The sequence below is a fragment of the Gouania willdenowi genome, unplaced genomic scaffold (genome assembly GCF_900634775.1).
Source record: "Gouania willdenowi unplaced genomic scaffold, fGouWil2.1 scaffold_304_arrow_ctg1, whole genome shotgun sequence".
In the NCBI taxonomy this organism is placed as follows: Eukaryota; Metazoa; Chordata; class Actinopteri; order Blenniiformes; family Gobiesocidae; genus Gouania; species Gouania willdenowi.
In genome coordinates, this window is record NW_021145065.1 from 1 (window position 1) to 20420 (window position 20420).

At 40.6% G+C, this 20420-nt stretch overlaps 1 protein-coding gene, 1 long non-coding RNA gene and 1 pseudogene across 4 annotated transcripts in view; all 3 read left to right on the forward strand.

Moving 5' to 3' along the window:
* Window positions 1–201: 201 nt before the first annotated feature.
* On the forward strand, window positions 202–5785 carry LOC114459359 (N-lysine methyltransferase KMT5A-A-like; annotated as a pseudogene).
* Window positions 5786–6714: 929 nt separating this feature from the next.
* The window catches only part of LOC114459360 (BRCA1-associated protein-like), a 28180-nt gene continuing 14474 nt past the window's right edge, over window positions 6715–20420 (forward strand). For both annotated transcript variants that reach the window (XM_028441635.1, XM_028441636.1), the window contains exons 1-4: window positions 6715–7105; window positions 10097–10258; window positions 11071–11260; window positions 19158–19347. In XM_028441635.1, coding sequence (XP_028297436.1) covers window positions 7027–7105; window positions 10097–10258; window positions 11071–11260; window positions 19158–19347 — 621 coding nt within the window. In that variant the 5' untranslated portion in view covers window positions 6715–7026. The remainder of the gene's footprint in view (window positions 7106–10096; window positions 10259–11070; window positions 11261–19157; window positions 19348–20420) is intronic.
* Window positions 13176–15767, forward strand: LOC114459362 (uncharacterized). 2 transcript variants are annotated; one of them, XR_003673322.1, is made up of 4 exons: window positions 13176–13829; window positions 13965–14065; window positions 14162–14268; window positions 14974–15767. It is a non-coding gene; the product is annotated as an uncharacterized LOC114459362 (long non-coding RNA). The 2 variants fall into 2 exon arrangements; XR_003673321.1 differs by lacking the exon at window positions 14974–15767 and adding an exon at window positions 14342–14728.

Below are 20420 nucleotides of genomic sequence, written 5' to 3' on the forward strand. Positions count from 1 at the left end.
TAAGAACTTATATGAACTTATGAACTTATATTTCCTGAAAAAAACTGTTCAAAGCCATTAGATCCAGGATAGGGCGAATGCCAGTCCCTCCTTGTTTGGGGACCAGAAAATACCTGGAGAAAAACTGCTCTGGGACAGTGCTTGTGGAACGATCGAGTCTGGTCCTCTGCTCAGCCGCGAGCCGATCTCCTCCTGTAATACATGGGCCGGGTCTCCCAGGGTCTGAGTGTGTATTACACCGGCAAAACGGGGAATGACAGCCGCAAACTGCAGCCTGTAACCCCTCTATTGTCGCAACCAGCACCCATGGTGGAGCTGCGATCACTGACCATTTCTCCCTCTTCAGTCTTCAACCTGGGAGGCAATGGTACGGTGGCGCCCTCGCCCGGCGGCAGGCTGCCAGTGGCCGGAGAAACCATTTGTGGTGTAACTGTGCCCTCCTGAGGCGACGGATTGCACACTACCAGAGGGTCCAACAGGAATGCGGTGAAGCCCTCTGTTGGCGGCAGCCTCCCCAACAGCAGAGGAGCCGACCCTGTCACCAGCGGCACCCCAGGAACGAGCGTGCAGTACTTGCTAGTTTCCGGGACAGTGGTGGTAATGGGAGCTCCACAGCATCCAACCTGCAGAAGGCCAGGCCTCCCGCCGAGTGGAGACAACAAGTAACCCTTACCAAGCTATTATAGTACAGGATTGTGCTTTCTCATGCTGCGCCCCTGGCCTTTGGCCGGGGGACTTGGGCAATGTAAACATCATCTTTATTTGAACATGTGTGTGGATGCGTGCTTGTGGACGTGAATAGGGGGGCGTGAGTCAAACTTCCTGTGAAAACAGTGTCCTCTCCTCTCGACCATCCGAGGGAGACTGACGTGCGCAGGAGCCCAGAAGGCGTTGAGGGCCGTGGTCTGGGACAGCAGCAGATGTGCTAGGGTCCGTGAACTCAGCAGCGGGGCTGTCACCGGTCGTACCGGAGTCAGAGGCCGCTGAGGCCAAACGGCATGCCATAAGCGGCAATGTTGGAAGGAGCAGTCAGCCCGGAGCTGAGGCTTGGGTTTTTCCACGCCTTGCGGCAGTGAAGGACGGCACACACGAGACCGGAGGCGCCAAGTGGTGATGGTCTGGGAGCTCTGGACCTGTTGGTGCAGAGCACCGGAGTGCGAGAGCTGCTTGAGGACCGTGTGCCGAAGCAACAGCGTTGGAGAGAGCCGACAGCCAGAGCTGGGGCTCTGAATTTTACTTACCTGTGAAGGAGCAGCACTTACTGAGCAGAGCAATGGTAAGCGCTGGTTGCTTCTCGACCTGTTGTGGTCCACACAACGCGTTTATACTTACTAGTGCCCGGCGACTGAAAAACCCCAAGGAAACTGCCTGTGGACAGTTTAGCTAAGAACGCGAGATGTGCATGAAAGAGAGAAGAAGTGTTTGAATGAGGAACTGCACATCTGCCCTCCTTCTTATAGAGGGTGAGTGTCACTGGCGGATGAACCGTTCTTTAACCAGCCAATCAGGGCTTGGCTACAGGGATTGTTATCCCATTGCGAGACATCTCATGAATATTATTAAATAGAACTTGAAAAGTTATGACGGTTTTAGATGAAATTTTTTAGGAACAATTGATAAATGGGACAAGGAACAGTGGGGATCTGGCTACCAAAGAAAATATATACAGTACTTCCATTAATTTTCCCATCCATATTGTGGAACTTTTGTTGATGTCACATTGATGGGTAGTCATAGTAATCCTGTTAACCTTGTAACCGTGACCGGAGCGTGTTAGCTGAGCTCGAGCTGCTTAGCGGAGGTCTCTGTGCTCTCCGAGTGCTTTTCAGGTATATTATTATTTGTTATTAATAATAATATATGTTTTCTTTTCATCAGTGGAGTGAAGAACTCTCAGAACAGAAAAGTAACAGACTTCTATCCAATCAGACGAAGCTCAAGGAAGAGCAAGAGCAGCTGAAGGTGAGGTCATGTGATCAGAGGTTTAAATGGTGATTGATGAGCTGATGTGTTTCTCAGGGTGAACAGAAGAAGCTTCTGGATGATCTGATCACTAACGGGATCGAGGAAGGGATGGAGGTAGGTTCACGTGTAGCAGCTTCACATCACGCTTTCGTTTCATCTTCCTACTGATGTCTATCTCCGCCTCCTCTTCTTCCATCACAGGTGCAGCTGATTGAAGGAAAGGTCGAGCCGTGTTCGCCACCCGTTGTTTCCAGAAAGGCGACTACGTGGTGGAGTATCACGGGGATCTGCTGCAGATCACGGACGCTAAGGAACGAAGGCAGAGTATGCTCAGAACCCCCTGCTACTGGCTGCTACATGTACTACTTCCAGTACCTCTGCAAGACCTACTGGTACGGCTACGCCACGCTAACATTTATTTACCATAGGTTGGGTATGCCACGCTATGCTAGCCTGTATTTACCGTTTGATGGATATGTCACGCTATGCTAACATTTATTTACCGTAGGATGGATGCACCAAGCTATGTTAAAATAATTTACCATAGGATGGATACACTATGCTAACATTTATTTACTGTAGGATGGCTATGCCATGCTATGCTAACATAATTTACCATAGGATGGATAAGCCATGCTATGCTAACATTTATTTACCGTAGGATGGATACGCTACGCTAACTTTTATTCAGTGTTTAATTTGGTTCTAAATACATTTACACAATATTTGAGGAACACAAACACTGACCATGTGTTTGGTTTGGTTTGTGCTTCTGACGACTGATTTACTTGAAATATATCTCAAAGAAGCCAGGTTTTTGAAAAGAAATCAGATGAAATCAAAATTAGGAAGTATTTCGTAGAATTGTAAGTAAACTATAGATATAAATTAAAACCTGTTAGCTGGCCATAGCTGCTTTACTACCAAGTAAGAGTGTGCGATCTGACGATATTAGATCATGAAGGATTAAAACTTGACAACGATCTGCCAACTCACAGAGATGGTAGAACTGTCTATAGAGCACATTTCATCTATCGCGGTGTCTTCTGTGTCATATGTCTGTGACCCATACATACACAGCACATTCAAAGGTTTTATATCTGTCAAATCACACTGTTTACTAGTCAGGCTCATGTCAGCACTACAGATACAATAATTAATCAGAGCTCAAAGCTCCGCTCCTCCTCTCTTTCAGTGCACAGACACAGTGCGAGTAGCTACATCCTGTGTTAGCGGCTGCCTTAGAAGCTCGGTGCAGATGCTCGTCTGTCCTGTTAAACTCCATCAGTTTTGAGTTTTGAAGCACTGAGAGACGTTTGAAGTAAAAAGACTGACTAAAATGTCATTCTTTGTGTTTGGTGTTAATTGTACTTGAACCAGTTTGATACATTTCTTACATATATTTTTAAACATGTTTGAAAAGTACTTAAGAGTGATGATTTTAATTAGGTGAATTGTTTGTTTTGCTGGTAATAACTTGAAAATAGTCTAATGATCTTAATGATAAAATAATGATCGTGAGTTTACAGAGAAAAAATTGTGACATGAATTATTTTCCATATCGTCCACCCCTACTACCAAGCTGTTTATCATAAAAAGGGGCTGAGTGCAGGCCCGCCCGGTCTGGGGGGTGGGCTTGCTGGCGTCTGTAGGGGGATTGGGGCCGGGTTGCTTGGCGCTTCGAGATAATGCTGTTTGCTAGGGGGCGGCGCTAGCTGTTCCGGTGGTTGCGGTCGCTGTCGGCCGCCTGGTAGATCTGTCCTGCTATCTGCGGACCGGGGGTGGGTCCGGGGCGCCCTTGCCTGGGGCTGCTGTTCCACACCGGGTGTGTGCTGTTGGAGTACCTCCTTCCCGCAGTGGTGGCTGCTGGTCGCTCGCGCTCTGGTGGGGGGCATTGCCTTGTGGCTTGCGCTGTCCGGTGGGCAGCGGGGCCTGGGCTGTTGTCCTTGCGCCATCTGGGGCTGTGTGGTCTTGCTGGACTGTGGCCGGTTCATGGGTTGGGGTGGGGGATGGAGCATCCGGGAGGCTCCCCCTCGGTGGGTTCTTGGTCCCCGAGGGGTGCTCTTGGTTGGATGGATTGGATGTTGTGGGGGGCCTTTGGGTTGGCGGTTGGGGTCTTGGTGGGGTGCGCTGGATCCTCGGCATCTTGGTGCTTTGGGCTACAATTATGCAATAAAATACATTAATTGCAGCATGTGCAGACAAGTAAAAAAATAAATGCATAAATAAATAATAGGGGCGGAGTTTGCAGCATCGGACCATTCACAAACATGGAGAGCAACTTACGAGGAGGGCCGTGCTAACATTGAGCATCAAAGAAGAACTTCATTATGTGATTGCATGTATATTATTTTTACGAGTCAGTTTTCATATTTAATGAAGGGCTGATGGTGATTTTGATTAACAGAAAACGATTGTAAAACACTGCATTAATTAGTGAAGGTGATCTATTCATCTGTTTGATCAGTTTTATTATTTATTTTACTACAGACGGATGTGTGCAGGGGGGTGTGTCTAAAGCTCCCCAGCTGCATCACTGTCTAAAGGAAGCAGGAAGTAACAGTTAACCAATCATGACAGGGATCACATGGTGGTTAAAGTAATGGTTACGCCCCTAATGTTTGATGTATTGTACATAATGTGTTAGTAGATTTTTTGTATTTCACACAGACTTTATGACCTCACCTGCTGTCAGGTAAAGGCCTTCTTTGATTGGCCATATGTGCAGGTGAGCGGGGAAATGTAGCTAATTCAAACTCTCGCCATGATCCAATCAGGATCAACTATCAATGGGCAGCTTATTGGTCAGGAGTTACCATGGTGATTTACCTCATTGAGCAGTTTAAAGAAGATCCAGGCTTAATCCAGGAAGTTATTGTGACAGAAAGAATCCATGTTTGTGATGAAAATGTTAGTAACGTTTGTTTCACTGTCTCACTAAGCCTCTCATCACCTCACTGTTTGTGCTTTGGCTCCTCCCATCACCTCACTGTTTTTCCGCTTTGTGCTTTTGGCTCCTCCCATCACCTCACTGTTTGTGCTTTGGCTCCTCCCATCACCTCACTGTTTGTGCTGTGGCTCCTCCCATCACCTCAGTGTTTGTGCTGTGGCTCCTCCCATCACCTCAGTGTTTGTCCTGTGGCTCCTCCCATCACCTCAGTGTTTGTGCTTTGGCTCCTCCCATCACCTCAGTGTTTGTGCTGTGGCTCCTCCCATCACCTCAGTGTTTGTGCTGTGGCTCCTCCCATCACCTCACTGTTTGTGCTGTGGCTCCTCCCATGACCTCACAGCTGTCCTGTGGCTCCTCCCACAGCGTTGACGCCACCAGGGAATCGGGGCGAATGGGTCGACTGATCAACCACAGTAAAAACGGGAACTGCCAAACGAAACTCCACGACATCAACGGCATCCCTCACCTCATCCTGGTGGCGTCCCGCGACATCGACACGGGGGAGGAGCTTCTGTACGACTACGGCGACCGCAGCAAGGCCTCCATCGACGCCCACCCCTGGCTCAAGTACTGATGGGGCGGAGCCATGGACTCGTGTACAATAATGCCTTAGAAACAGAATGTGTTCCTTTAGCTCTGCTCTAGGTTTATTTCTGGGTTTCTACGAGCTTCAGCACATTTCTTTTGTACGTTTTGTATCTTTAGAGCAGCTTGATGCAGACATCACTCTCAGCTCTGCACTTTTATACCTTTTTTTAAAGAGTAACGCATTACTCCACTTCCTCTATTTATTCATCCTTTTTTCAATCAAACAAACATTACTTTGATGCAAAGTATTTTTAAAAGTGTGTGTGTGTGTGTGTGTGTGTGTGTGTGTGTGTGTGTGTGTGTGTGTGTGTGAGGGTGTGTGTGTGTGAGGGTGTGTGTGTGTGAGGGTGTGTGTGTGTGAGGGTGTGTGTGAGGGTGTGTGTGTGTGAGGGTGTGTGTGTGTGTGTGTGTGTGTGTGTGTGTGTGTGTGTGTGTGTGTGTGTGTGTGTGTGTGTGTGTGTGTGTGTGTGTGTGTGTGTGTGTGTGTTGTGTGTGTGTGTGTGTGTGTGTGTGCATTCATGGCTCAGTTTAATAACATCAACATTGTTAGCATTTTATTCTCTTTTGTACGCATAAAAGATTCATCATGTCTGGAATCTGCTCAAAGAATGTTTTTTAACATTTTAAACTCAAATTATTTATTTCTAAACAAGATTTACTTAAACTTCAACACCTCAAACGGAGGGTAAAGGTTATAGTAAGGTGTAAGAAAAGATTCAGAGGATAGTAGTGGTGAAGATAGAAGGTGATCAGGAGGAAAATGGAAGAAACTCAGTAGAAGATAATGATAAAATAGAGATGATGCGTCCTATTGGATTAATCAGAAAGTTAGAAATAAAGTGATAGAAATGATAAAGTTTGTAGAACAAAAGTAGAGAAAGATAAAACAATGAGAATGAAGAGTGTGTGTGGAATGAAAGTGTTGGATATGTTTGTGATTGGACAGAACAGAGTATGAAGGTATCTGGGATTGGTTTGAGGAAAGTTTGGAGATTAGAGGAGTGTTCAGAACTGAAGGAGGTACGTGGCAGAGATGTCCAAAGTGTGGTGAGGATCATAGGTTGGAGGAGTGTAGAGAAGACGTGAAGCTAAAGTGCTGCAACTGTGGAGGAGAACATCAAGTAATGGACAGGAAGTGGAGAAATATTTAATGATCTCAGCTATGCTGGGGGGGGGGGGGGGGCAATGAACCACACAAGAAGAAGAAGAATGCAGTACCTCCTCCCTCCTGTAGGGGCAGCAGCTCAGCTAATCAACACACGTTTCTATCAGCTGAGCAGTTAGCACAGTTAGCTGCTAACACCGACGCAACAGAGCTTAAACTATTATTAGTAAATGTTACAGTTATACTCTGCTTCATCTAAAGCAAGCGACACACATACTGTTAATTATCATGTAGACACACGGATAAATGTGTTTTTATATCTTTTTAACCACTTCGTTAGCTTGCATTAGCAGCTAGCTAGTAGCCGACAGCACCTGGTTGTTGTGGTTCTATCGGATTGTTAGTTTGTTTTGACCACATGAGCGTGTCTCTGGTTGTGATCCGTCTGGAGTTAGCCGACCAGTCTCCGTCTCCACTGGGCTTTCAGTACTCCGCAGGTGAGCCTTTAGCTTAGCTTTAAAGTTAGCTTCAGAGCTAACTGTTTCCTTTAAACAGTGATTTTATTAGCTCCACCTCACCTTGATAATAAACAATACTTTGTCAGTGTTTTTGTAGATCTTCAAAAAGCATTAAGTCATACAAAAATACTATATAAAATGTACAAATATGTTATAAGAGGAGTGTCATGTTAATGTGTAACTACTAGTTATTAAAAAGACAGGAAACATAAATAATAATATAAAATCAGATGTTTGGGGTACCCCAAGGCGCAGTCCTTGGACCTCTACTTTTTCTTATTTATGTGAATAATATTGTCAGTGTCATATTTACCAAAGTGTATATTATTTGCAGATGATACTACCTTATTTTTCTCCAGAAAAAATCTAAAACATGTCTTAGAAATTGTAGAGAACAAAATTAGGAAGTTTATAAAATGGTTTGATATTAACAGGTTGTCCTTAAATATTGGTTAAACTACATTTAGGATTTTTGGTGAAAAAGCCTCAGATGTTCAGACTTTTTTATTTATTGAAGGAATTCAAATACGTGATTTATTTTAGGTTAACAAATTGTTATATCGTGATTTTATTTGTCAATCATTATCTGTAAAAAAAAAAAAACTTTATTTCAATAGTTTTTTAAAGCTATAGGGAGCCATTGTATAAGAGTCAAAGGGCCACATTAGGCCCCAGAACCACAGGTTGCAGACCCCTGCTCTGGTAGAACCACAGCTGAACATCTGTCCTGGTATCATAGTCCATCAGTTCTGGTCCCTCCATGATGGTTCTGATGAGTGTGTACGCTCTATTGCTGAGCTCAGCACATTTTACATTTTTACTGCTGCTCTCAATGTGAGCGTGAACTCAGTGATCGACTTGTTATGTCTGACTCTGTTCATGGACCCCACACACACACACACACACACACACACACACACACACACACACACACACACACAGAGATGCCCACTCACCAAACACACTCACTCGGATGTGACCAGATAAAATTTTCACTCGCACACACTGAAAAAATACTCGCATAAGCGACCATTTTGGTCGCAGTCTAGAGCCCTGATTTATGAGATGAACTATAATTAAAATCACTTAAGACTACATTTTATCGTTTAAAATGGCAATTAAGGTTCAGTTTATTTGTTTTTTGGGGTGAGGGATGAGAACTGATTAATCAGCAGGATTCATCTAACCAAACATTCCCTGTCAGAGAGAAGCTGTCCTATGACAGTCGATAACAACACGCTAATTTAAGCCAAGTGTTTTCAGCCTGGTTACGTGCGTGTTCACATAAAAGGGGTGGAGCTTGCAGCATCTGACCAATCAATGGAGAACCTGACAGACTGAGTGTCTTTACAGGAGGAACAGATAATGATCTTAAACAAATATAATGAATGTAAATCTATGATGACAGTGAATATAACAGTTAGTGCAGCGCACACCAGGAGGGAAAGCTGGCAGCAAATCACCAACTCTGTTATTGTGTAAAAGCGTGAGATTATTTATGATATGAATCTATTGGATGATAAACAGACTCTTTATTATCTCTTATACATACACTTTGAACTGATTTATATGTTTATTTATATATTTATATATATATTTACATGTTTATTTATATATTTATATATATATTTACATGTTTATTTATATATTTATATATATATTTACATGTTTATATATATATTTACATGTTTATTTATATATTTATATATATATTTACATGTTTATTTATATATTTATATATATATATTTACATGTTTATTTATATATTTATATATATATATTTACATGTTTGTTTATATATTTATATATATATATATTTACATGTTTGTTTATATATTTATATATATATTTACATGTTTATATATATATTTACATGTTTATTTATATATTTATATATATTTACATGTTTATTTATATATTTATACTGCATCTTTCTCTGACCTGGTTTTTATCTTTTTTTATTTTTTATTCTTGCTGCTAATCCAACGTAATCTGGTTTCTGAGTTCATCTCTGATGTTATGTTGAATGACCATAAATTAATGTAATGATTTAACTCATGTTTTTCTATTCAAACGTATTGATCACACACACACTGGGACGAGAACACATTGTTTTCATTACAGTCATCCTCAGTGTATGAGTTAATAAATGAATATGATTTCACCCGTCATATATCAGCTGACTGTAGATCAGTCTATCAGACATAAATCTATATCTTTCATAAATGATGTCATCAGTAAATGAAAGGATGAATTTATCATTAATAATCTGTCAGATGTATGCCAACCAGGGTCTTCTATCACTGGGCAGCTCGTTTTACTAAGGAGGCGGAGCTTTAGTACTCGCTAAGATCCTAGCCAGAACAAAACTTTCAGCCTAAGTTACCATGGTGATTTAGCTCCGTAAGTCGTTGATGAGCTTTGTAGTCCAGCACATACTGATTTAATCCTAGAAGTTAGCACAATAAAAGCTAATCTAGCTTCATAATTAAGGCCCTTATTATAATGAGTTATAGTTGTCAACCTACAGTAAATCTATATTTATTCTCTTAACTTTTACATAAGTACAGTATGTACTATTACTTTGTGCTCTGAAGAAGCTTCAATTACAAATGACTTTTTTTTGATATTTCAATAAAATATTATTGCGCATCAGATATTTTAGTGTACATATGTATATGTTGTGTTTTGTTTTTATTGTGCAATGTCTTCTCTGTACTGTGTATGTCTACATTATGTTTGTAATGCGTGTGTATGTTTATTTACCTAATGCTGCTGAAACACTGCAGATTTCCTCTTTGTGGGACAAATAAAGCTTATTTTATCTTTTCACCACCTGTTAGTTTATCTTTAAATTCACTAAACCTTGTTTCTAATGTGTAATTATTGGGTTTATGTCCCATACCTTCATTTTTCCTTTGGTTTTATTTTGAAATTGGACGGTTTTCCTTGTTTCCCTGTGGTTTTCAGTGGACGACATGTCTGACGGCGAGCTACGGGACAAAGCTCTGGGATTGGCTGAACACGCTCTGAGTGGAAAGTCTGAGCTAGAGCGATCAGCGCTGCTGCATCAGCACATTGGGAGCAGAGCCATGGGGGACATGGTCATAGAGACCTTTGAACTCAGCCCAGGTAGGAGGCTGGACACCAGGGGTGGGCTCAATTACATTTTAATTATCTATGTTCAATTACAACTCAATTTAGATTACACTGACCAGCATTTTTTCTGATTACAATTAAAATTTCAATTATTATTTTTCCACTGAAAGACAATTACAATTATGTTCTCAATTATTAAAGTTAAATTACAATCAAAAACAATTACCAAGCCTGAAATAAATAACCCTATGAAACATCTTTTCTCTAGTGTTAGCTTTCTGTTAGCATCTCTAATGCTAACGGGTCAGTTTGACCCATGTCTATAATCAGCTGTAAAATACACTTATAAATATGATTTATAATCTAATTAGTTTCCAATCTATTGATTACCTTGTTAGGCTTCCTGATCAATGAATATATTGGTATTAATATTTATGTTGTGGGCGTCTGAGACTAACCCTAGATTTAAATTTTGTTTAATCTTTTTAATAATGAAATGATTCTCAATCAAAGTGAATATGAAACATATTTTAATAATTAAGTACGTCTGTGTAAGACATAGAACTGGTTCCACAGGTTCATTTAAATTATAAACAACACTTTTTATAGAATGTTCATGTCAATTACAATTAAAAAAGTCAATTATCTCAACTCAATTACAATTAAATTACGATTACAACAGCAACAGAGTTTTCCAATTACAATTACTGTTAGAATTACGTCATAATTATCAGTTACGTGATTACAAATATAATTGACCCCAACCCTACCAGACACCACCTCACACCTTGGTTTATCTGAGCAATGTCTGTGGGGGTGTGTCTTAAAGTGATGTGTGTGTTCAGATAAAGGTGGAGGTGAGAGGCAGGAGGAGGAGCTACAGGCAGCTAAAGACCACGTTGAGGAGGAGGGAGGAGCCACACCCATCGCGGCCCCTGACTCTCCGTCCAAACTGCTGCCTGATCAGATCTCCTTCTTCAGTGGGAACCCGTCAGTGGAGATCATCCACGGCATCATGCACCTCTACAAGACCAAGTGAGTCCCTCAGTCTGATGATCATAGAGCTGGGCAATATAGACCAAAACTCATATTTTATCTCTAAGTGTCAATATATGATATTAATCTCAATATTTTAACTATTAAGTCTGAGCAGAATGATATGAAAAATGAGACACATTAACTAACAGCTGATCAATATGTTCCACTTTTGGCTTTTTCTCCTCTGAGGGACGTGTGAGTGAGTTCTGTAGTGTGTTTTGTTTAGATGAAGGTCTGGGTTCAGGATGATCCAATCACATGATCAGAAATCAGACCCGATCACGTGATTTCAGACTCGATCAGAATCTGACGTTATGTCCCGATCAGGATATACAGTTGTGTGTGAAAGTCAGGGCACCCCTTTAAAAACAGCATATTTTATATATTTAAAAAGTTATATTCATATTTACTGTCTCTCTGGTATATGGGAAAAAAAGACAATATTGTCAGGAAACATTAATGCATAGTTACATTTTATTTTATAAATTGAACAAAATTACAAAAATGAAAAACATAATTTTGGCATGTGCAAAAGTCGGGGCACCCTACAGCATCAGTACCTTCAGTACTTAGTAACACCCCCTCTGGCAGATATCACAGCTTGTAAACGCTTCTTATAGCCAACAACAAGTCTCTGGATTCTATTATTTGGGATTTTTCCCCATTCTTCCTTGCAAAAGGCTTCCAGTTCTGCAATATTCCTAGGACGTCTTGCATGCACAGCTCTTTTAAGATCTACCCACAGATTTTAGATAATGTTTAAGTCGGGAGACTGTGAAGGCCATTCCATAACCTTCAGCTTGCGTTTCTTGAAGTAGTCCATGGTGGATTTGGAGGTATGTTTAGGATCATTATCCTGTTGTAGAAGCCATCCTCTTTTCAGCTTTAGCTTTTTTACAGATGCTGTGATATTTGCCTCCAGAATTTGCTGGTATTTAATTGAATCCATTCTTCCTCCACCCGAGCAATGTTTCCTGTCCCACTGGCTGCAACACAACCCCAAAGCATGATGGATCCACCCCCATATTTAACAGTTGGCAAGGTGTTCTTTTCATGAAATGCTGCTCCTTTTTTTCTCCAAACATACCTTTGCTTATTGTGGCCAAAGAGTTCTATTTTAACTTCATCAGTCCACAGCACTTGTTTCCAAAGGTCATCAGGCTTCTGTAGATGTTCTGTTGCATATTTTTGACGTTGTATTTTATGATGAGGTCGTAGATAAGGTTTTTTTCTACAGACTCTTCCATGAAGGTCTTGTTGGTGCAAGTATCGGCGCACAGTGGAAGGGTGCACCACCACTCCTGAGTCTGCTAAATCTTCCTGGAGGTCTTTTGAAGTCAAATGTGGGTTTTGGTTTACCTTTCTGACCAGACTACGAGTTGTTCTCTCCGAGAGTTTCCTTGGTCTTCCAGATCTCTTCTTGACCTCCACAGTTCCCCTCACCTGCCATCTCTTAAATATGCCTCGCACTGTGGAAACTGCAAGCTGAAAACGCTTTGCTATCTTCTTGTAGCCCTCCCCGGCATTGTGGGCATCAATTACTTTCATTTTTTCTGTCTTACACAGCTTCTTAGAGGAACCCATGGTTGCTGAGTGTTTGTACAAGGTTTGTGGAGTCGCCGTATTTAAGAAACCCTCAAATTGGCACCAGCTGGCACTCCCTAATGACAATTGTTGACACATGCTTCAGGACCAATGAGCTGGTAGAGGTCTGAGCTTGTAAAAAGAATCTGACACTTTGAAACTCTCAGGGTGCCCCGACTTTTGCACATGCCAAAATTATGTTTTTCATTTTTGTAATTTTGTTCAATTTATAAAATAAAATGTAACTATGCATTAATGTTTCCTGACAATATTGTCTTTTTTTCCCATATACCAGAGAGACAGTAAATATGAATATAACTTTTTAAATATATAAAATATGCTGTTTTTAAAGGGGTGCCCTGACTTTCACACAACTGTATATGTATATTTATTATCATTATAGGGGTGGGCGGTATACCGGTTCATACCAAATACTGCTATATATTGTAGTTATGATATACATGTTTAATACATACTTGCCAACCCCCCGATTTTCCCGGGAGAATCCCGAATTTCATTGTACCTCCCGAAAATCTCCTGGGGCCACCATTCTCCCTATTTCTGCCCTGACATTGTGGGGGCGGACCATCCTTCACTGAGCGTCGTTTACGGCCGGACAATAATAACGATTACACCGCATAAGAAGAGGAAGAAGAGACATGGCGGCATGTAAGAAGAAGAAATATGCCTGCAAATTCCAAAATGACTGGAAAAAACAATTTAACTTTATTCAGAACAGCTGAAAAGGGAAGGGTTATGTGGCTGCAATGTGTGTAGGTCAGACTTATCGATTGAACACGGAGGCTGAACGGACATCACGAGTCATCAACGGTCAGAGAAGCACAAAGATGGCTACGCTGTAGCTACAAGTAACATCCCATTTACGTTTGCGGATGTTTTCAACAAATCCGTGAAGGATATTTTCCCGGATTCAGAGATCGCTCACCAGTACGCAGAACAAAAGCTACTCAAATAGTGAAAGGTAAGTGTATATAAAATAATATTGTTTTCTAAGAGTTAGTATTTTAAGATTAAATTGTTAAATATATATATATATATTTTTGTGTGTGTGTGTAAGCAGAACGTACAGTTTTTACATTATTATGTACTTTGATAGGTGCCATTGCCCCAGAATTAGACAAGGAAGTGATCGAACTGTGTCAAAACCAACCCTTTGGTTTGATGTGTGATGAAAGCACAAGCTGAAACATGGATAAAGTATGTATTTTGTATTTACACTTCTCTTGTAAAGCCATTTGTGGGTGCTGTCAGTGAAAATTACTTTCTAAATAAATATTCTTTTTTGTTGGCCAGGGTTTGTGATCCAAAAACTCAGGAGGTGGTGACAAGGTTTCTGCACATGCCAGTGTGTAACATTGGCACAGCACAGAACCTCTTTGATCAGTGAACACAGTGCTAAGGTAAATGTAAATACATTACAATATGTTGGAGACAGACCACTAATAAGTCATGTTGTATATTGTTTATTCCTAGTGACAGAACAATTGATTGGAGAAATGTTGTGGCATTTAATAGTGATGATGCCAGTGTCATGGCATGCAGACATCCCTAATGGACATGTGATGCATCTGTCCTTTGGTCCAGTGAGCCTCAGGATGTGGCATCAGGCTCTATTGAAGACATCCTCAGCAGCATATATGCTCACTTTGACATCAGGTCATCATATTAATGTCACATGTTACACTTGCACATGTTTTCATTATTTAACAATTTCTTCGCTTTAAAAAAAAAAAAAAAAAACTTAACTTCAGTGCCAAACGTTGTGAAGTCTTCAAAGAGTTTGTGGAGTTCACAGACAGAGACTCTGAAGATACTTTGATACTGTGCAACCAGGTGGCTCAACTTGCTGACTTGCATAAATCAGGTGCTCTGCCAGTGGGATGCACTGCAGACATATTTTACCAGTCATGAGGATGTGGAGAAGCCTGGCAAGGTGAAGATGCTGGCAGAACATTTAACCTTTTCCTCTCCCTGGTTCTCAAACCACTGGCAGAGTTCAATGTTATGTTTCAGGTCAGCCAGCCTATCAAAAGATAAACTTACATAATTGTGATAATAAATAATGCCGTTATAATTTTTCATAACTGATAATCATGTGTTTCTAGGCTGAAGGAGTGATGGTTCATAGGCTGCACCAGGAGATGACCAACCTGGTGAGAAGATTCATGGGAAGATTTCTTCCTGCCAGCCTTATCGCTGACATCCCACTGAAGGATGCCAGCCTACAGCAAACTCTTCCTTGGAGCAGCTGCACAAAACCTCTTGGAGGACAACATGGATGACCTTTCCTCCTCTGTCCCAATGATGATCAAGTAAACATTATGATTATTGTGTAGAGCTAACTGACATCCCATCATACAATGCCTGTCATTTTTTTGATCTGATCATGTGTCACAGGGCAGTTAGAGACTTCTTTTTAGCTGTGACCACAAAGATGATAACTACATTCCCCCTCGACAACATCATCCTCCAAAACCTGTCCGTGTTGGACTCAGAGTCACACCATCAATTTTCTCCAAACTCAGGTCCACCGAGCATCCCCATTAATTGATGGTGGTAGTTGTTTAAGAGGAAAACAGAAAGCAATTATATCCCCAGCTCACTTATGCTAAATTTGCTCATTTTCATTTGCAGTTATAGAGTTAGAGAAAAGTCTGCCTCAGCTGTGGTTGGACCTGGATAACCTGAGGGAGGAAGTGGTGGAATACCAGGTGCTTGGCAGGAAAGATCTTCCTCAGGAAACAGGGATGGACAGGTTTTGGGCCATGCTAGGGAGAGATGGAAGATTCCAGACTCTGGTACATTTGATGAAGGCACTTTAGTGCGTGTCCCACAGCAATGCATCATCAGAGAGGGTGTTCAGCATGGTTAGAACGATAGTGACAGAGAATAGAACAAGGATGGACAATTCAACCCTTAACGCACTCCTTTCCTGCAAATTAAATTTTGAAGGTCCTGCCCATACCTACGTGTTACTGGCTGCAACGCATTGCTCCTTCAAATCCAACCATGTGTAGGGAAGTGTTTGTTATGGTTATAGCCATTGTTGTATCGGCTATGTTTAATTTTCCTTTTGTTGATTATTTTTATTTTTATTTATTTTGATGGATAATTTATGCAATGTATGCCTTTTGTGTTTAATTTTATGTTATTTATTTTATTTATTCTACTACTACCACCATTTACCATTTGCACGGGTACTTTAAATGTGTTGTTCAAATAAAAGAACACTGTGAAATTGAATTATTTCATTTTCTCTTTCAAAAGCAAACTATCCCCCCCCCCCCCCCCCCCCGCTCTTTTGAAAATCTCCCTAATTTCAGGTCTCAAGGTTGGCAAGTGTGGTTTAATATACAGCCGTATCGGTATATTGATTACACAACGTTCAGACCTTTTCATTGTTGCACTGTGAAGGTAAACAGGAGCACTCTGGTTACCATGGTTACGGTGTAAATGGATCAGAAAGCTCTGAAGCTGCAGAAAAACTAGTAGAAAAAAGAGGAGGAGCCTGTCTGTTGTTTGGATGCAGAGCGGAGGTGGAGAGTTAGACACAAGTTCTCATACGTTTGTGAATAAATGAGTTCAACATCAGATAAATCTCTACATTTGTTCTGTTTGGAAGAGACCAAACGTACCGCTAGCCTCTCTGCTAACTAGCCTGATGCTAACTAGCCTGATGCTAGTGTGTGTGCACTGTGCACAGATGTTTGAGGGCGTGTTTGTGTGATGTGTGTGTGAGAATAAACCATCCTAAGTCAATCTACTACAGTATGTCTATATCATCAGAGCCTACAGCAGGACGTACAGGTGTGTTCTACATCAACCTCTATCTACAGACCTCACACACTTTATTTAATAAACAGCTCATACTTTACATGATCTAAACATAACATTTTGATTCAATATTATTTAATCTTACACTAAAGTCTAAAGTTTTTAATTGATTGATTGATTGATTGATTGATTAAGCTAGGTCACAGAAGTGTCTGTTTAGGGTTGAATGTTAAAAATAAGGTGAATTAAATAAATAAGTCCTTAGTTCTGTTAGAACACACTGTGTTCATCTAAATGAGCTTTTCATGTATTTTGAGAAGTAACGAAAGCAGCGACTCCTAAAATCACTATTTTAATACAGAATAAGATAAAAATATATATCTCAGAAATATGGAAAAAGTGTAAAGGACACTGTTTGACTGCATGCTATGAATAATATTAGATACTTGTAGGATGTGATTGGTACTGTGTGATTTTATACATAAAAACAAGTTATACTATATTGTCATTTTCTATATCGCCAAAATATATAAGTTGATACCATCTTTAATCTGGTTATATTGCCCAGCCCTAGTCTCACACTCACAAGGATTAACCACAGTGGTGTGTTCTAACAACGTGTGTTCTAACGACGTGTGTTCTAACAGTAAAATGACGTGTGTGTTCTAACGACATGTGTTCTAACGACGTGTGTTCTAACGACATGTGTTCTAACAACATGTGTTCTAACAACATGTGTTCTAACAACATGTGTTCTAACAACGTGTGTTCTAACGACGTGTGTTCTAACAACATGTGTTCTAACAACATGTGTTCTAACGACGTGTGTTCTAACAACATGTGTTCTAACGACGTGTGTTCTAACGACGTGTGTTCTAACGACGTGTGTTCTAACGACGTGTGTTCTAACAACGTGTGTTCTAACAACGTGTGTTCTAACAACGTGTGTTCTAACAACATGTGTTCTAACGACATGTGTTCTAACGACGTGTGTTCTAACGACGTGTGTTCTAACGACGTGTTCTAACGACGTGTGTTCTAACGACGTGTGTTCTAACAACGTGTGTTCTAACGACGTGTGTTCTAACGACGTGTGTTCTAACAACATGTGTTCTAACGACGTGTGTTCTAACGACGTGTATTCTAACAACGTGTGTTCTAACGACGTGTGTTCTAACGACGTGTGTTCTAACGACGTGTGTTCTAACGACGTGTGTTCTAACAACGTGTGTTCTAACGACGTGTGTTCTAACAACTTGTGTTCTAACGACGTGTGTTCTAACAGTAAAATGACGTGTGTGTTCTAACGTGTGTTCTAACAGTAAAATGACGTGTGTTCTAACAACATGTGTTCTAACGACGTGTGTTCTAACGACGTGTGTTCTAACGACGTGTGTTCTAACAGTAAAATGACGTGTGTGTTCTAATGTGTGTTCTAACAGTAAAATGACGTGTGTGTTCTAACGACGTGTGTTCTAACGACGTGTGTTCTAACAGTAAAATGACGTGTGTGTTCTAATGTGTGTTCTAACAGTAAAATGACGTGTGTGTTCTAACGACATGTGTTCTAACGACGTGTGTTCTAACGATGTGTGTTCTAACAACATGTGTTCTAACAACATGTGTTCTAACGACGTGTGTTCTAACAGTAAAATGACGTGTGTGTTCTAACAGTAAAATGACGTGTGTGTTCTAACGTGTGTTCTAACATTAAAATAACGTGTGTGTTCTAATGTGTGTTCTAACAGTAAAATGACGTGTGTGTTCTAATGTGTGTTCTAACAGTAAAATGACGTGTGTGTTCTAACGACGTGTGTTCTAACGATGTGTGTTCTAACAACATGTGTTCTAACAACATGTGTTCTAACGACGTGTGTTCTAACAGTAAAATGACGTATGTGTTCTAACGTGTGTTCTAACAGTAAAATGACGTGTGTGTTCTAACAGTAAAATGACGTGTGTGTTCTAACGTGTGTTCTAACATTAAAATAACGTGTGTTCTAACAGTAAAATGACGTATGTGTTCTAACGTGTGTTCTAACAGTAAAATGACGTGTGTGTTCTAACAGTAAAATGACGTGTGTGTTCTAACGTGTGTTCTAACAGTAAAATAACGTGTGTGTTCTAACAGTAAAATGACGTGTGTGTTCTAACGTGTGTTCTAACAGTAAAATGACGTGTGTGTTCTAACAGTAAAATGACGTGTGTGTTCTAACGTGTGTTCTAACAGTAAAATAACGTGTGTGTTCTAACAGTAAAATAACGTGTGTGTTCTAACAGTAAAATGACGTGTGTGTTCTAACGTGTGTTCTAACAGTAAAATGACGTGTGTGTTCTAACGTGTGTTCTAACAGTAAAATGATGTGTGTGTTCTAACGTGTGTTCTAACAGTAAAATAACGTGTGTGTTCTAACGTGTGTTCTAACAGTAAAATAACGTGTGTGTTCTAACAGTAAAATAACGTGTGTGTTCTAACAGTAAAATGACGTGTGTGTTCTAACGTTTGTTCTAACAGTAAAATGACGTCTCTGACTGAGGATGTGAGACGCAGTGCGATGGTGTGTATCCTCACCGTTCCCGCCACCATGACCAGCCATGACCTGATGAAGCTCATGGCTCCTTTCAATGACGTGATGGAGCACATGAAGATCATCAGAGACTCCACCCCCAACCAGTACATGGTCCTCATCAAGTTCTGCTCCCAGGTGAGTCCTCCACAGAGAACACTGTTAACAGCAGGACTGATCATTAAGACACACGTGTTGTTAACAGGGTTGGGTTCAATTACATTTTTCAATAACAATTGTTATTAATTACCCATGTTCTTTTACAGTTCAATTATGATTACAGTGACCAGTGTTTTTTCAATTACAATTGTTGTTTTATCCTCAGAAAGTCAATTACAATTACGTTCTCAATTACTAAAGTTCAATTAGAATTAGCTCATTCAGTACCAGCCGTTTTTGAGCATTTTGACTGAGTTTTAAAGACCCACAGAATATTTTCTACTATGACTATCTGAAATCTGACACCAGATTCTGAAAGATTGAAGCCTCTACTTTATTTTTTTCTGGCTCGTTCCGTTCTTTTGTAATCAGCTGTTAAACAGAGCAAGTTTTACTGAAATCTTCAGTTTCAGAGCAAAAAGCTGAGAAAAAAGCCTTTTTGTAAAAAAAAAAAAAAAACCCCTGTCAGTGACTTTAAAGCTATGTTTTTGCTTTAGTGACAACTCTACCATCTGAATATTGTTTCCTTATATAAAACAAATAAAAACACTGAGACCAGGCTTTTGATGATAAAATTATTATTATTCATCTATCTGGGTCAGAGTTGAATTGATTTCTTACTGTATTTTGGCGTTCCTCCAACTTTCTCTCCCGTCAGTCTGCACACGTAACTTCCTCTTCCTCCCCGACATGCAGTGTGTCACTGCTTTCCCTGTTTTTTTATTGTTTTATCTCACCATCGCCACATTATCCATGAGTTCCACAGATGCTCTGGTTGAGTGTGTGCTGCTGGGAACGTCAACTCTGTACGTAGCGCCATTTTTTGTCTCATAAACTCCTTTCCTCTCTCCCTCTGAGCTCTGCTGAGCATGGATGATCTCTCATCCAAAGGTGCTGCTACCTCCTACATGTCACCTATTATTTTGCTATCTGGCTCACAGCATAAGAGATGCTAATGGTCCCAAATCAGCTGTAAAATACACTAAAAACAAATATCTATTGGTTACCTTCTTAGGCTTTTTAATCAATACAAATATTTACTACTAACTTAA